The following is a 15,542-nucleotide window of genomic DNA, read 5'->3' as shown; positions in this document are numbered from 1 at the left end:
TCCTTTGGGACTGAGAGCCTGGAGCTACGGTAGCCAACAGGCCCCCAGCGCGACACCAAAGGAGGAATCAATGAGACAGCTCCCCTGTCTCCGTCACTGGGGGGCTGAAGGCTGATGCGGAGCTGGTGGTCAGAGCGAGCTGTGCCGAGAAGGGTGCCCGGGAGGGGAGCCCACCTGGCTGCGCGTTCAGCCTGCAGGTGTTGAGGAACTCGGAGGTGAAGTAGATGTCCACGTCGCAGAAGAAGAGCAGCACGTTGCTGCCCTTCCAGGAGCGGGCGCCCACGTCCAGCCCCTTCCCCCGAGAGAACTCTCCGCTCAGCTGGATGAAGGTGAAGTTCCTGAAGTTGGCGGCTCTGAAAGGGAGACCAGACACGGTCACTCAGGGGCCCAGGCTCGCAGGACAGAACTCCCTGGAAAACGCACAGCCAAGGCCCACGGCATCCCGCCACGTGTCCTCTGCGACCTGAGGGCGCTGGGATTAAGGACATGAAAATATCTAGTGAAGTCTGGACGTGTTTTGACGCTCAGTCATGTTCAACTCCTTGCGACCCCCTCGAGACTGTAGCCTGCCAGGCTCCTCTGTCCATGGAATTCTCCAGGCAAGAATACTGAAGTGGGTAGCTTGTCCCTTTTCCAGGGGATATTTGCAACCCAGGGATGAAACGTAGGTCTCCTGAGTTGCAGGCAGATTCTTTACTGTCTGAGCCAGTATAAGTACCGATTTATTTCTTGTTTCTTCCCATATTGAAAACAACTGTCAAGGCTAATGTGAGGGAGAGAACACGAGCCAGAGAAGACCAGGCAACAGAACCTGGGACAACCCCATGGCCCTGGAGCCAATGAAACTGAAACCGCTGGCCAAAGAAACATAGCCACGCTGCCACGGCCCCACCAAGCAGCTCCTCATCAGCGCTGAAGTCCAGGCGGCCAGCAGGACGGTCTGGGTCTATCCCCAGACACTTACACCTGGATCCCCTTTCCCACCCATAGGTGAAGCGGCCAAACATGCCAAGGACACACCACTGGGATTTAGAAGGTTGGGACGTCTGGGGCCTGGCTCTCCTGTGCATTAAGGCTGTGATCTAAGCAAGCCCATAAATCTCCTGGAGCCTCGGTTGCCTCACCTGCAAAACGGAAATAACGACACCTTCCTTAACTGCTCAGAGTTACCAGTGAGGCAAGCATTGCCAAGAGCATAAAGCACTGGGTAAGCATCAGCCAGTCTGTTACCAGCACAGGGCTGGGTAAGGGAGTCCAGGTGTTTCTTCACTTGGCTGTTCCTGCCCAGAACCTTCTGAAATGGGGCATGGCTTGAACAAAATTCCAGGAATTCATCCAGTACCGAGTGGGAGGGGGCTGCTTCTCCCAGAGAGAACCAGAGACCCACTCTGGTCCTACTGGAGCGCCCAAGTCCACCTGTGCAGGCCTCGCATCCAGCCAGCACCCCCTCCTGCTGGCTGCATGTACCTCTCCTGCCTGATGGCTTCCTTGCTCCTGGCTCTGAACCCTCCCCCAACCCAGCCTATCCCACCCCCCAAGTTCTCTCTAATCTCGTTGCCTCAAAAGAGGTTCAAAAACCCATGTGGTGATGGTTGAGTCACTAAATCGTGTCCAACTCTTGCGACCCCGTGGACTGTAGCCTGCCAGGCTCCTCTGTCCGTGGGATTCTCCAGGCAAGAATACTGGAGCGGGTTGCCATTCCCTTCTCCAGGGGGTCTTCCCGACCCAGGGATCGAACCTGCATCTCCTGCATTGCAGGCGGATTCTTTACCATCTGAGCCACCAGGGAAGGCTCCTCAATAACCCATACCCACTGTCTGAAGTCTGAAACTGTCTTGGGTGAAGGTCAACACAAATGCAGAGCCATGAGCTTCACACGTGCAGCTTAATCAGCGGAGCTAGCTCTGCTACCTTTTCCTGATCTGTCACCTCCCTTTAGACCTGGGCATGAGCTTGCTCATTTTTTATCCTGGAAACCTGGGCCCAACCTTGTCCGAGTCTGAGGCCAGACATGGCAGGAGGTCCGGTGGCTGGTGGAGCACTGCAGGGCGAGTCTGGAGCCTCGGGCCAGGCTCTGGAGCCGCCCAGCCCCACTGGGTGCTCAGCAGGTGCTGGCGACTAAACGTGTCCACAGACGAACCACTCCAGTCCAGCCCTGCCCCGCGTTACCCGGGCAGTCATTCCACTTCCGGCCTCCAAGCCTCATGGATGCGTTCAGGCCCTTCACAAGCTAAGATTCCACTGCTGGCTGATTTGCTCTACCTGAGGGGGACTCTCCTCTTTCTGAACTCCATCTCGACTCTTCTCCCCGGGCAGGTGGCCCCGGATCCTATTTCCTGAGGCGCGCCTTGAGGTTGCGTCCCAAAGCTTCCCCCAAAAGGCATGGTTCGGCCTCCTTGTCCCCAGAGAAGACATCCAGCTGACATGCGGCCCTTCACCATCCTCCCACCCCACCGGAGGTTTCTGCAGCCCACCTCCCCCTGCCCTACCTGGTCACTTTCCAGAGCGGTTCTACCCTTGAGAGATGCGTGACTCTCCACCTGTTCATCTGAGCCAGCCTCTCAGGACGCATCCCCCGCCCGGGGGCCCGGCTTCCTCTCAGAGCTGCAGCAGATCTCTGCTCTTGACAGTCTCACAGTCCACACTCTGTGGGACCCGCCCAGCCCACGGGGACATCCGTCAGCTGATTTCCAGGGCAGGCAGAGCTGCCCTGCTGAAGCATCAAATCCCGGTTCAGATGTATCTGACCCAGGACTCAGGTGCCTCCTCCCAGAGGCTTCCCAAGGTCTGTCATTAGAGCTTTCAAATAGAAAAAAGGCTTCCTATTTGAACAACAGCAAGTAACTTCTGCCAAGAGTGGAGGAGGGCAGGTCCCTGAATTGTGGTGTTAAAAGACACTCAGGATTTTCGTCCCAAATAGCCTACGGTTTATCGGTGCTGACATACCAAATATTTACACAAATAGCGTATTTGCTACTTACTGTGTAGAATGTCACACATTTACACAGTCGAGTCACGGTGAATAGTTAAAATAATACAGGCAGCGTTAGAAACTGAACTACCAGGGCTTCCCTGGTGGCGCAGGGGTAAAGAATCTGCCTGCCAACGCAGGAGACTCGAGGTCAATCCCTCATCCAGGAGGGTCCCACATGCCACAGAGAAGCTAAGCCCGTGTGCCACAATTACCGAGCCTGTGCTCTGCAACGAGAGAAGGCATCGCAATGAGAGAAGCCACCGCAACGAGACAAGCCAACACGAGAAGCCCGAGCAACGCAGCAAAGAGTAGCCCCACTCGCCACAGCAAGAGACAAGGCCTCACAGCACGAAGACCCAGCACAGCCAAAAATAGATAAATTATATATGTATGGACTTCCCTGGTGACTCAGATGGTAAAGCGTCTGCCTACAATGAGGGAGACCCAGGTTCAATCCCTGGGTCGGAAAGATCTCCTGGAGAAGGCAATGGCAACCCACTGCTGTACTCTTGCCTGGAAAATCCCATGGACGAAGGAGCATGGTAGGCTACAGTCCGTGGGGTCACAAAGAGTCGGACACGGCTGAGCGACTAACACTTTCACTTTCTTACTGAACTAACATCCGGGAAGACAAGCAGCCTGGGGGCTGAGCGAGTGGCAGGGAGGTGACTGAGCAAGAGCTACAGGTCTGGGGGGATGGTGGCTGGGGGGTACACACGTGCCCCACACAGAGGTCAGTCTCATCTGTTCCACCCCCTGGTTCCCCAAACCCTGGTCTGAAGTGAAAGTGAAAGTCGCTCAGTCATTTCTGACTCTTGGCAACCCCATGGACTCTACAGTCCATGGAATTCTCCAGGCCAGAATACTGGAGTGGGTAGCCGTTCCCTTCTCCAGGGGATCTTCCCAACCCAGGGATCAAACCCAAGTCTCCCGCATTGCAGGCGGATTCTTTACTGCTGAGCCACCAGGGAAGCTCAAGAACACTGGAGTGGGCCCCAGCACCTGCCGGCGGCGCGGGGACCGTGTACTAAGAGGATGTGCAAAAGCAAGGTCACGTTTCAACACAGAACACCGACTTGCTGCAGTGGGTCATTGGTGTGGGGATGTGCACAGCACGACCACAGGCCCAGCCCGGATGCAGAGGCACACAGGCCGGGGGCCATGCTGAGCTCTGTCCATCTCCACCCCCTCCGCCAAAAGACGGGCACGGATGGTGTGGACACGCAGGGACCTCCTGCATCAGCCCTGAGGTCTCCTCCCCGGGGGATCCACTTCCTCCACAGACTCCAGGGAAGATCCCCTCCAATCCTCGTGGTCCCTGTCGAGTGGCATCCCCTCCCGCCCTCCCGTGGGACGAGGTGTCCTCTCTGGGCCCCCAGGCGTCGGGGCCAGTCCCTCCTCCATCCTCTGGGACCCAGTGCCCTCTCTCACGCCCTGTGCACTTGACCCCCCTGGCCTGCAGGACAGGGGCTGCCCTTACCTCTGTCGTCAGGGGCTATCAGCGCTTGCAGTAAACGGCGCCCATGGGACGCAGAGCAGCTCCGTAAACACCAGATGAGTCAGGAGATGAGTCCATGGACTCAGACCCGGGACCTGTGGGAGGCGCTGGCCCAGGACACCACCTCGTCCTCTGGGGTGGGCCTCCCTCCGCAATCCGGAAGACGCCCCAATCAACTCTTTCTCAGGCACAAACCCAAGCTTTACAGAAGATTACAAATACGTCAGTAAAAGGAAAAAAAGAGTGCTGAGGAAAATACGATGTAATTTGGCTTGAAATATTTCATTTACCCATACAAAGAAATGTAATATCTAGCGGCATGTCCAGAGTAACACGGGCTTCTCAGGTGAAGCTAGTGGGAAAGAATCTGCCTGCCAGTGCAGGAGACGCAAGAGATACAAGTTTGATCCCTGGGTTGGGAAGATCCCCTGGAGGAGAGCATGGCAACCCACTCCAGTATTTTTGCCTGAAAAATTATATGGCAAGAGGACGCCTGGTAGGCTACAGTCCTTGGGGTTGCGAAGAGTCGGTCACTACTAAGCAACTGAACACACAAACAAGAGTAAGTGCCTTGTAAGAAACGGGGTTTTTCACAGCATCACATTTTTTCCTGTGTAATTTCTTGTTATGAATCAGAGTCTGCAGCTCCAAATGGCCCCAGAATTACTTATAATTATTTCTTCTCTTTTTTTCTTGAACTGTAATTATCGACTGACAAAATTCTTGAGCTTCTCCTTCAATTCTTTTCTCTTAATATAAGTCCGATGCATGGGGTCTCCTCCAGGTTAGGTGTAGTCATGCTGACAGAGGTTAAAATGACCTGAGGAAGCTACTGTTTCAACGGAGACTTAATTTCTTTAATTGACTTGCATTTCCCAGAACTGCTGGCTTAAAAATGATAAAAGATCTTGCTGTCTAATGTGATCTACTCTAATATCAATATCTTCTGACTGCTACAAGGAAATTATCTTAATGTGACACTTCCCACAAAAGCCCTTCATTAAAAAAAGAAAAAGCACATTTAAAAATTTACATAGAAATATATATTTAATGTATAACTTAAAAATTTAAATCTAACATCCCTGAATACTGACATTGCTTATGACTTCTACTTACTAAAGGGATATGAATACAGTAAATAATTTAAAGCTAAACATATTCCCAGCTAGTTTTTCATAGCAGGCATTTTAAACAATTTAGAGTTCTCTAGTTTCTGAGCTTATATACAAGCCTGCTTATACAGTTGTTTCAGCAAGTTTCTTTTGAAAAGATAAACAAAATTGACTAACCTTCAGCTTATTATCTTGAAAAATAACAGATGACTCAAATCAGCAAAATTATAAACAAAAAAGGAGACATTACAGCTGATACCACAGAAATACTAAATATCATGAGACAACTGTGAACAATTACATACCAACAAATTAGATAACAGAAATTGATTAGTTCCTAGAAACATACATCTTATCAAGACTGAATCATGAAGTAATAGAAAATCTGAACAGACAAATAATGAACAAGGAGATGGAATCAGTAGTCAAAAATCTCCCCAAATAAAAACCCAGGGCTGGCTGACTTTACAGATGAATTCTACCAAACATTTAAAGAATTAATGCCAATCCTTCTCAAACGCTTCCAAAATATTGAAGGGAGAAGAGCATTTCCAAAGTCATTTTATGAGGCCAACATTACCCTGGTACCAAAGTCAAACAAAAACACAAAAGGAAAGCTACAAGCCAACATCCCTGAACATAATGCAAAATTTTCAACAGAATACTAGCAAATTGAATTCATGAGTTCATTAAAAGGATCACACACCATGATCAAGAGAGATCCATCCCTAAGATGCAAGGATGGTTCAACATCTGCAAATTAATAAAATGTGATACACCACATTAACAGAATGAAAAATAAAAATTTTATTATCATTTCAATAGATGCAGAAAAAATTCAAACATCCTTTTATGATAGAAATGCTCAACAAATTAGGAATAGAAGGAATGTACCTAAACATAGCAAAGGCCATATTCTAGAATCCGCAGCTAACACCATCGTTCTCTCTCAAAGTCACTCAGCTGCATCCGACTCTTTGGACCCCACGGACTGTAGCTCCTCTGTCCACAGAGTTCTCCTGCCAAGAATACTGGAATGGGTAGCCATTCCTTTCTCCAGGGGATCTTCCCAAACCAGAGATAGAACTCAGGTCTCCCACATTGCAAGCAGATTCTTTACTGTCTGAGCCACCAGGACAGCCCAATAACATCATAATCAACAGTAAAAATGTAAAAGCCTTTCCTCAAAGGTCAGGAACAAGACAAGATGTCCATTCTTGCCACTTTTAAAGAGCACAGTATTGGAAGTCCATGCACTGGAGAAGGAAATGGCAACCCACTCCAGTGTTCTTGCCTGGAGAAGCCCAGGGATGGGGGAGCCTGGTGGGCTGCCGTCTATGGGGTCGCACAGAGTCAGACACGACTGAAGCGACTTAGCAGCAGCAGCGGCACCAAAGTAATTAAGCAAGAAAATGAAATAAAACGTATCCATCTTGGAAAGAAAGAAATGAAACTGTCACTATTTGCAGATGACATGATACTATATATGGAAGACCCTAATGACTTCACCAAAAACCCATTAAGAACTAACAAATGAATTTAGTACCATTGAGGGAAACAAATTAACATAAAAATCAGTTGTGCCTTTATCAGTACAGATGTATAATTACTGCTTTATGCAGTTATCTATTAAATGAGAGAGGAAAAAAGCTATACACAAAAAAATACGTTTTTACTGTGTCTTCTGTTAATGTAGTTACTTTTCTGGCGCTCTGTGTTTCTTTGTGTGGATTTGAGTTTAGTATCCTCTCCCATCAGCCACAAATACTCCTTTCCTTATTTCTTATTTACCAGTGACAAACTCTCTCAGTTCCTGTTCAACTGAGGATGTCTTAATTTCTCCTTTATTTTTGATGGATGGTTTTGCTGAATATAGAATTCTTGGTTGACAGAACTTCACTTTCAGCACTTTGAATATGCCATCCCACTTTCTATCTTATAAAGGATTCCTTGGACCTGTTGAGTTGCTTCACTCCTGCTGCTTATGTAGAGAAGAACAAATCTGACTCCATATTGGATCTGCTTCTTTTACTTTAAACTTGGTATTCTACTGCTTTTGCTACAAGTTAAAAATGTTGCCTATAGCCTGAAATATACAAGAAGACTGTTCTCAAGGTCTTGACCTTTACAGGTATAACATTTTCCCATTCATATAGCGACAAAAAGTTGCAGGACAGGGAATAAGGTTTGTCTTGTTGGACGTTTACAGGAACATTGTGACCTGTCAACAGCTGCAAGACCAAAGGATTCCAACACCAAGAGGTTTTGCAACAACCAACCACATTCCCTCCCCTTTCAGTAAAAGAGGAACTTGAATTCTAACTGGAGGAAGATGGTTCTTGGGGCATAAGTCCACCACCCACTGGCTTTGAAAATAAAGCCACTACTCCTTGCCCCAACACTGCATCTCTCAGTTTATTGGCCTACAACGTGGTGGGCTATAAAAGTTTGGACACAGTAACACAGATTCTTTTACTCTTTGTCTTTCAATTATTTGTTGCATGTCTTTGAGTTTTCCTGTTTGGAGTTTTTGAGCCTCTTGGGTGTGTAGTTTAATGTTTTCATCAAATACAGGGAGTCTGGGACCATTATTTCTTCAGGTATCTCTTCCTGCCTCTATGTCTCTCCTATCTTTCTGGATAGGATATCTCCCAGTATGTCTATGTTGGCATCCTTGATGGTATCCTACAGGCCTCTGAGGTTTACTCAGTTACTTTATTCTTTTGTATTTTTGTTTCTCAAACTGTATCATATCAACTGACCTAAAGTTCACTGATTCTTTCTTCTGCCCGATCAAACCAGATCTTGAGGCCCCACAGTGAAATTTTTATTTTAAATATTGTACTTTTCAACTCCAGACTTTCTATTTGGTTCTTGTTTTAACTGATCTCTCTTTATTTGGTGAGACAAGGCTCTCATATTTTTCTTTACTTCTTTAAACACCGTTTCTTTTAATTCCTTGAACTTATTTAATACAGTTGACTTCGTGTCTTTGGCTATTAAGGATTACACCTGGGCCTCCTCAGGAACAATTTCTAACAACAGATTTCGTTCCCTGCACATGAGCCAGAGCTCCAGCCATATACTGGCGCCCAGTGGCTGCCAAGCTGTGACTCCTATGGGCTGCTGGCCTTCAAGGTTATTGACGAGATGAAGGCAGGGAGAGGCATGGAAAAGAGGCAAGTTAAAGTTCACAAAGCTCCCTGTTCACACCGAGATTCGGTTATTTAGAGCACTTTCTAGTCTATTGCAAGCTTTAATTTCCATAGTCTTATAAAAGTGGATTCTGACGATTTTTACTAATTTTCCCATTGCTTTTATGGAGGAGAATTTTTGCAAGGTCTTTATTCCACCATTTCACTGATATAGCCTTTAAAAAAAACTGCTGCATTATATTACATTGTATGAACTAAATTTCACTTAATTTTTTTCATAGCGTATCTTCTCTAAATTTTTACTTGGAAAAATTTAAACCATTAGAAATGTTGTAAGCATACTAAAGTACCTATATACCATTCACACAGGTTCATCAAGTGTTAAAATTTGGCTGTATTTCCTTCCTTCCTCTGAACCATTTGAGGTTACAGGCATCAGGGCAACTTCACTTTCAAAAATAAGGACCAAGATACGTTCCTTTATAAATAACAGTGATGTACTTACACTCAAGAAAGTTAACACTATCACGATACTACAATCTATATGCCATGCTCAAATCCCCCAAAGAACCATCTGGAACACCTAAAAATACAGGCACATCTGCGCAAAGAAGTGGTCACCAAGCTGAGTGGCGCTTGGTCCCTTCTCTGGCAGATGCTGGGCGAGATGGCCACGGCCCTGAGAAGCTGCCTTCATTTGTGAGGCACTTCCCAGTGTCCAGGACTCTTTATCTTCTAGAAAGGAATTCACTTTGTAGTTTTTCATTTTAGCAGATGAGACTCTTCTAAAGAAGTCCTTGTTGGGACTTCCCTGGTGGTCCAGTGATCAAGAATCTGCCTTCCAACACAGGGGACACGGGACTTGATCCCTGGCCAGAGAACTAAGACCCCACATGCCGTGGGGCAGCGAAGCCCCCACCTCAAAACTAGACAGAAGCCTGCACACCGCCATGAAGAGCCTATGTGCGGCAAGATCTGACGCAGCCGAATAAATACTAAAAAGTAAACAGATAAAATGAAGCCTCCTTGTTTATGAAGAATATTAAAGTAACAATTACGCTCAAATTTCAGACAACTTTCTCTCCAGTTTTCTTTACGGATATTCTAATAAATTGCTCCCAAAGATACACATCAAACAAGTCCCTTCAAAGAGGCATGAAATGCAGACAACACCACGGCAACAAAGCCTAGTTCCTGACAGCACACACGAAACCCTCGGGCACACGGCTGCAGGACAGGGCAGGGTCTCGGTTCCAGTGCTTCCATCTTGGAGACTATCCTTCTGAAAGATGCCTTCTTGTCCTCACGACTGGACAAAGATGCCACACGGTAAATTAAAACTCATGCAAATCCATCTACCAGTACGGTTTTGTTTTTTTTTTTTAATTTTCTAACACAGCTCCAAGCAAATGTCCCCAGGCTGTGTGTGTGTTAGTTAGTCGCTCAGTCATGTCCAACTCTTTGCGACCCCACGGAATGTAGCCCTCCAGGCTCCTCCGTCCATGGGATTCTCCAGGCAAGAACAGTGGAGTGGGAGTGGGTTCCCTAGGCTCGAACTCCCCATACAGGCCACGGACCACTCACATCAGCATCGCAGGCTGAACTCAGTCTTGATTCGGAGGCTTCATCTCAGACCTAACAACTCAATTTCTGGGGCTGGAGCTCAGGAATCTGCATTTTTAAAAGCACGCCAGGTTATTCAAAGTACATTTATATTTGAGAACCACTAAGCTAGGCTGTAAAATTTAAGACTAGATGAAGCGTAGTGCTAAAAAGCAAAGACATCACTTTGCCAACAAAGGTCCGTATAGTCAAGGCTATGGTCTTTCCAGTAGTTATGTACAGATGTGAGAGCAGGAGAGTAAAGAAAGCAGAGCACCAAAGAATTGATGCTTTTGAACTGTCGTGTTGGAGAAGACTCTTAAGAGTCCCCTGGCTTCAAGGAGATCCAACCAGTCAATGTTAAAGGAAATCAACCCTGGATACTCTTTGGAAGAACTGAAGCTGAAGCTGTAGCTCCAATACTTTGGCCACCTGATATGAACGGCTGACTCATTTGAAAAGACCCTGATGCTAGGAAAGACAGAAGGCAGAAGGAGAAGAGGGCAACAGAGGATGAGATGGTTGGATGGCATCACCAATTCAATGGACATGAACCTGAGAAAAGTCTGGGAGATACTGAAGGACAGGAAAGCCTGGGATGCTGCAGTCCGTGGGGTCACAAAGAGTCAGACACGACGTGGCAATGGAACAACAAGAAGTACGAAAATCTCTGTGGAATAAAAATCATCTATTGAGAACTAATTTGTTGTTGTTTTATTGTTGTCTTTTAGCCACCAAGTTGTGCCCGACTCTTTGTGACCCCATAGACTGTAGCCCGCAGGCTCCTCTGTCCATGGAATTTCCCAGGCAAGAATACTGGAGTGGATCGAAATTTCCTTCTCCAGGGGATTTTCTCAACCCAGGAATTGAACCTACATCTCCTGTATTGGCAGGTGGATTTTTTACCACTGAGCCACCAGGGAAGCCCAAGGGCAGACTAGAAAATGTTATTGAGATCTTATGCCTGGATCCCCTCTCAAACTAATGGGATCTCTATCTATGTCAGTAGCTTCTAAATATTTTGACCACCACGCTTATCCTTACAAAAGGATATATTATACATCGTGACAAGCAACCCCTCTACACACACACTCTCTGAAATTAAAGTTTCATGAAACAATATTTCATCTTTACTACTCGTGATACATTTTGATAATCTTCTGTCCTGTTCTACCTTGGTTTTTTGAAAACACTGCACACAATCCACTCAAATCAAATCGATTTCACAGCACTAATGAATCACAAACTGTAGTTTGGGAAACACTGCTAGGTAGCTGTCCGCGGAAACAGAAAGCTCGACGGAGTAAGCATAAGCCAAGAGATGACAAACAGTGCACGCTGGTCACTAAGCTAGACTTTTCCAAAACATTCTTAAAATACGTGTATATTAGCTAGGTTTAGAATAGTTTTATCACAATGCTGATAGCCAAGTGAAATAAATTTCACTGAAACTGGTTTCAAATCTTACTATTATCAACGAACAGCTATGGTTTTTTAGGGTGAGAATCTGCTGGGATGTTAAGACTGGGAATCTAGAAGTTACACATGAGGTTCAGGTCTGCCCGGAACCCGGATCAGGAGCGGCAGGCTGAGTACCAACCTCTCTGAACCTCCACCTCTTCACCTAAGAAATGGGGTCAGGGAGTTCCAGTGATTGAGTCCACGCTTCTACTGCAGCAGGCACGGGTTTGATCCCTGGTAGGGGAACTAAGATCCCACATGCCGTGCAGAAAAATAAAAAGAAAAAATGGGGTTAATAACAGCTTCTATCTTATAAGGTTGGTGCAAACATTAAGTGGTATCATTCATGTTAATAACAATGGTTTAATAATTATTAATAATAATGATCTAACATTATTTACTAATTTAATAATATTTTAATATTATTCAAAAATGAGATGCATTTTAATTAAAGTTTTAGCATCTTAAGAGAAGGATAAAAATGGTAGTTAATAAAGCTTCTTCTGTGTGTTTTACATAGATTACTACGTACAAATTTACTACAACTGGGCATTGTCCTTCTCCTAAAGGACACTGAACATTTTAAAACTGGGTAAGGCCCTATGCTGAGGGCTGGCATCACAGAAGCACGAGACTCTAGCAGCAGATAGCCTAGTCAGGACAATAGAAATGTGCCAGGAAGCGTGTATGAGAGATGCTGAGGGAGAGGGTGGTCAGAGCCAAGAGGGCAGGACAGGGCAGGGGGAGCTCCAGAGTGGGGATCTGGGTGTGGACGGACAGAGCATCAGAGGAAGCAGGAAGGAGGGTGGAGGGAACCCAGATCCAAGGGAACACGGCGAGTGAGGATGAAGGGTGAGCTGCGCCCCCGTGCGGCTGTGGGGCACTGAGCCATCAAAACGATGGGAGAGGTAAGAGCCTGGGGACTGCCGAGTGGGTACAGCGGGTGATGAGGAACTCCATCTGCTCCACGGGGTTGCAGGCAGCAGCCGTGGGGAACCAGCTCAGGCTGGCGGCAGAGGGCAGGGCATTCCTAAAGCAACACCCAGGAGGGGGCAGAACACGCCCCACGGCCTCCGCAACATCAACACCGTGGTGTCACCAGTGATCAGAGCGGGGAAGCAGCAAGTTTCTGCAGCGCTGCTTCAAAGACTGGCTCAGGCTCTAGCACGAAGTCCCCTTCAGGGCTAGCTTCGTCTCTGGGAGTTTTCCAAACCATCCCTACCCTGGGAATGATTGTACTGTCCTTGTTCAGATTCTATTCATTCTTGGCTGACCACACAACCCTCTGAGTGTGAATTCAGCCTGCCAGGTAATATGATATGGAAGAAACTGCCTTGATAGAGTCCCGGGCACTCCAGCCACTGGACAGAGCATTTCCTGTAACACAGCCTCAGTGGCCTCCCATTTGTCCATCAGACTCGTCTAAAGTCGGCCTGATGTATCTATCAGCAAATGTCTAACCGCCTTCTGATGTCCTTGGAAGATGCCAGACCCAGCCTGACTGTGCTTTAGAGTCCCCTGGACCTCTACTTAAAATATTCTTAAAGGAGGTAGCTCAGGCAGCCCCCTGGAGGGACCTCCACTTTCCTAGACAATCATTCTCAATCTGGGCTGCCTGTCAGAATCATCTGGAAGGCGTGAGAAAGATCCACACCTCCCGTGGCTACCTGCAGAGATGTTAAAACCTATCCACCGGCAGAGGACATCAATTCTAATAACTCCCGCTCCTCACTCCCAAGTAGAGATGAAAAGGATACTGCAATGCGTTGGAGTCGAGAGATTTCTATTTCATTTACATTTAGGATATTCAATTATTTTATTCTCTTTGATCTCCCTTCGGCAGGCGCCACGGCTTTAAACTGGTACTAGTTTTAAACTCTTTTAACTCCTTATTGCTTTAGAACAGAGGTTGGCAAACTTTTTCTATAAAGGACCAGATAGTAAAAAGTTTAGCTCTGTGAGTTACGCTGTCTCTGTCATAACTACTCAGCTCTGCAGTTGAGTATGAAAGCAGCCATAAATGATACAGAAAGAGATGAGCAGGCCTTCAAGCCAATAAAGCTTCATTTACAAAAGTCAGGGTGGATAGAATCTGACCAGTGCACTGCTTCAGATGTCTGAATAATTACTACCATTCTGATCTTGTGCTCGGTAATACAAAATTAGTAACAAAGCCTGAACACAAAAAGTGCACTTAGTCTCAGCATCTTATGCTTTGACCAGAGACTGAAAACAGAGGGACTTGTTTATACTCAAACCAGATGAACCTACTCAGATGACTTCCGCCCCCAGTACCTCTGACCACCCTCCAAGACGTACGTACAGAGAAACCACCCACCTGGTCATTCACCTGCAGCTGCAAACCAGGAGGAGTGAGCAGACAGTACCACCAGCCTCCTCACAAGCAGAAAATGCCACAGATGTGTACCCATTAAATACATGTTTGTTCGTTTATTTGGGTAGGGGGAAAAACCCTCTCTGTTGTTTTTTTAATACATTTATTCCCCACGTAACTGATGAATGAGGTAGAAACCCACAAGCCTCCGTCCAAAGGTGCTGGTTCAATAGCTTCTGTGAATCTAGCCCCCCACCCCCCCGTCATCACCACCCACCCCTCTCTGATCTCAAAGTGCAAATGAGAGAGTCAGAGGGTGAGCCCATCTGCGAAGTGGATGAGAAGGAGCCCTGAAGAGCAGGGCTGAGAAGCAGCTCCCCACATGGCCATGCTCCCCAACTCCATCCCTGCTGAGTGTAGTCCCCACACGTGCCGGGGCCCCACATGGTGGGCCAGAGAAGCCCTGTCCCCTACCTGGGCCACTCTGGGCTGTTGTCCCCCACCCATCCGAGTCGCTGCCCCACACTACAAGGATGTGTGTGAGGCAGGCGGTCCCCAGGATGGAGGGTGCAGAAGCAACCCCTCAATCCTCCCAACACACAGGCCAGCCCGTCACTCTCCCGGGTCAGGCCAGGAGCGGTAAGCACATAAAACAGCCTGGACCAGCTCAGGTACCTCCTCCCAGGCTCAGGTGCCGGACTCCCGACCACGGCTTCACCTCGGACTCACCGGGAAGTGTTCTCAAGTATTCCTTTGACCTCATCCATTTCTTCTTTTCCAAAGTAAACGACAGTGAGATGAACCCTCCCATCTTGTTGGATGCACATCTCCCTGGAAAACAAAACACGGAAGTCTGGTCCTGGGTCCACAATGACAGGCGAAGCCCAGATACCTGTTCTGTAAAGTGCAAAAGGGTCCCCCAGGAACGAGCCACCAGGAAAGCAGAGCACGGGACAGGACACTCTGGCTGGCTCGTCTCAGCGTCCGTATTCCTATTTCTCTTACCAAGAAAACCATGGAATTTAAACATGTAGATCTGGTCAATGAAAATGCAAGATGCAAGAGGGTGCAGGCTCAACCTGCCTCGGGTCCAGCCTATTGGGGCTGGGATCCAATGTCCAGAACAGCACTGGGGCCGTCCCTTTCTCTGCCACAAGAAGTCTATGAAGGACGGAAGACAGAGCCCATTGTACAGATGAGAACACCGAAGTCCAGCAAGGGTGAGACCGGACTCCTCGTCCTTGCCTTTTCTTGTGTGTGCAACACAGAATAGTCTTACAGACTGAACAAGCAAAGGTTAAAAGACACTTATTCTTCTGGGGCCTCCAGAAACCCTGGGGACAGCCAGCGTCATGGCGGTGAGAGGGCGACAGGCCAGAAGCACCGCTGCTGGACGGCACCCTCC

General features: G+C 47.5%; 1 protein-coding gene across 17 annotated transcripts in view; it reads right to left on the bottom strand.

Moving 5' to 3' along the window:
- The window catches only part of CSGALNACT1 (chondroitin sulfate N-acetylgalactosaminyltransferase 1), a 339,147-nt gene that overhangs the window by 11,615 nt on the left and 311,990 nt on the right, over positions 1-15,542 (bottom strand). For all 17 annotated transcript variants that reach the window (XM_086380519.1, XM_086380533.1, XM_086380521.1 and 14 more), the window contains 2 exons: positions 14,867-14,968; positions 175-353 (listed from right to left, as the gene is read on the bottom strand). In XM_086380519.1, the coding sequence (XP_086236645.1) occupies positions 175-353; positions 14,867-14,968 (281 nt within the window). The remainder of the gene's footprint in view (positions 1-174; positions 354-14,866; positions 14,969-15,542) is intronic.

The sequence above is a fragment of the Bos grunniens genome, chromosome 27 (assembly GCF_055505025.1).
Source record: "Bos grunniens cultivar Pamir isolate PY7600 chromosome 27, Bosgru_T2T1.0, whole genome shotgun sequence".
Lineage (NCBI taxonomy): Eukaryota > Metazoa > Chordata > Mammalia > Artiodactyla > Bovidae > Bos > Bos grunniens.
The sequence above is the reverse complement of the archived record's forward strand: the minus strand, read 5'-3'. Positions and strand labels throughout refer to the sequence as shown.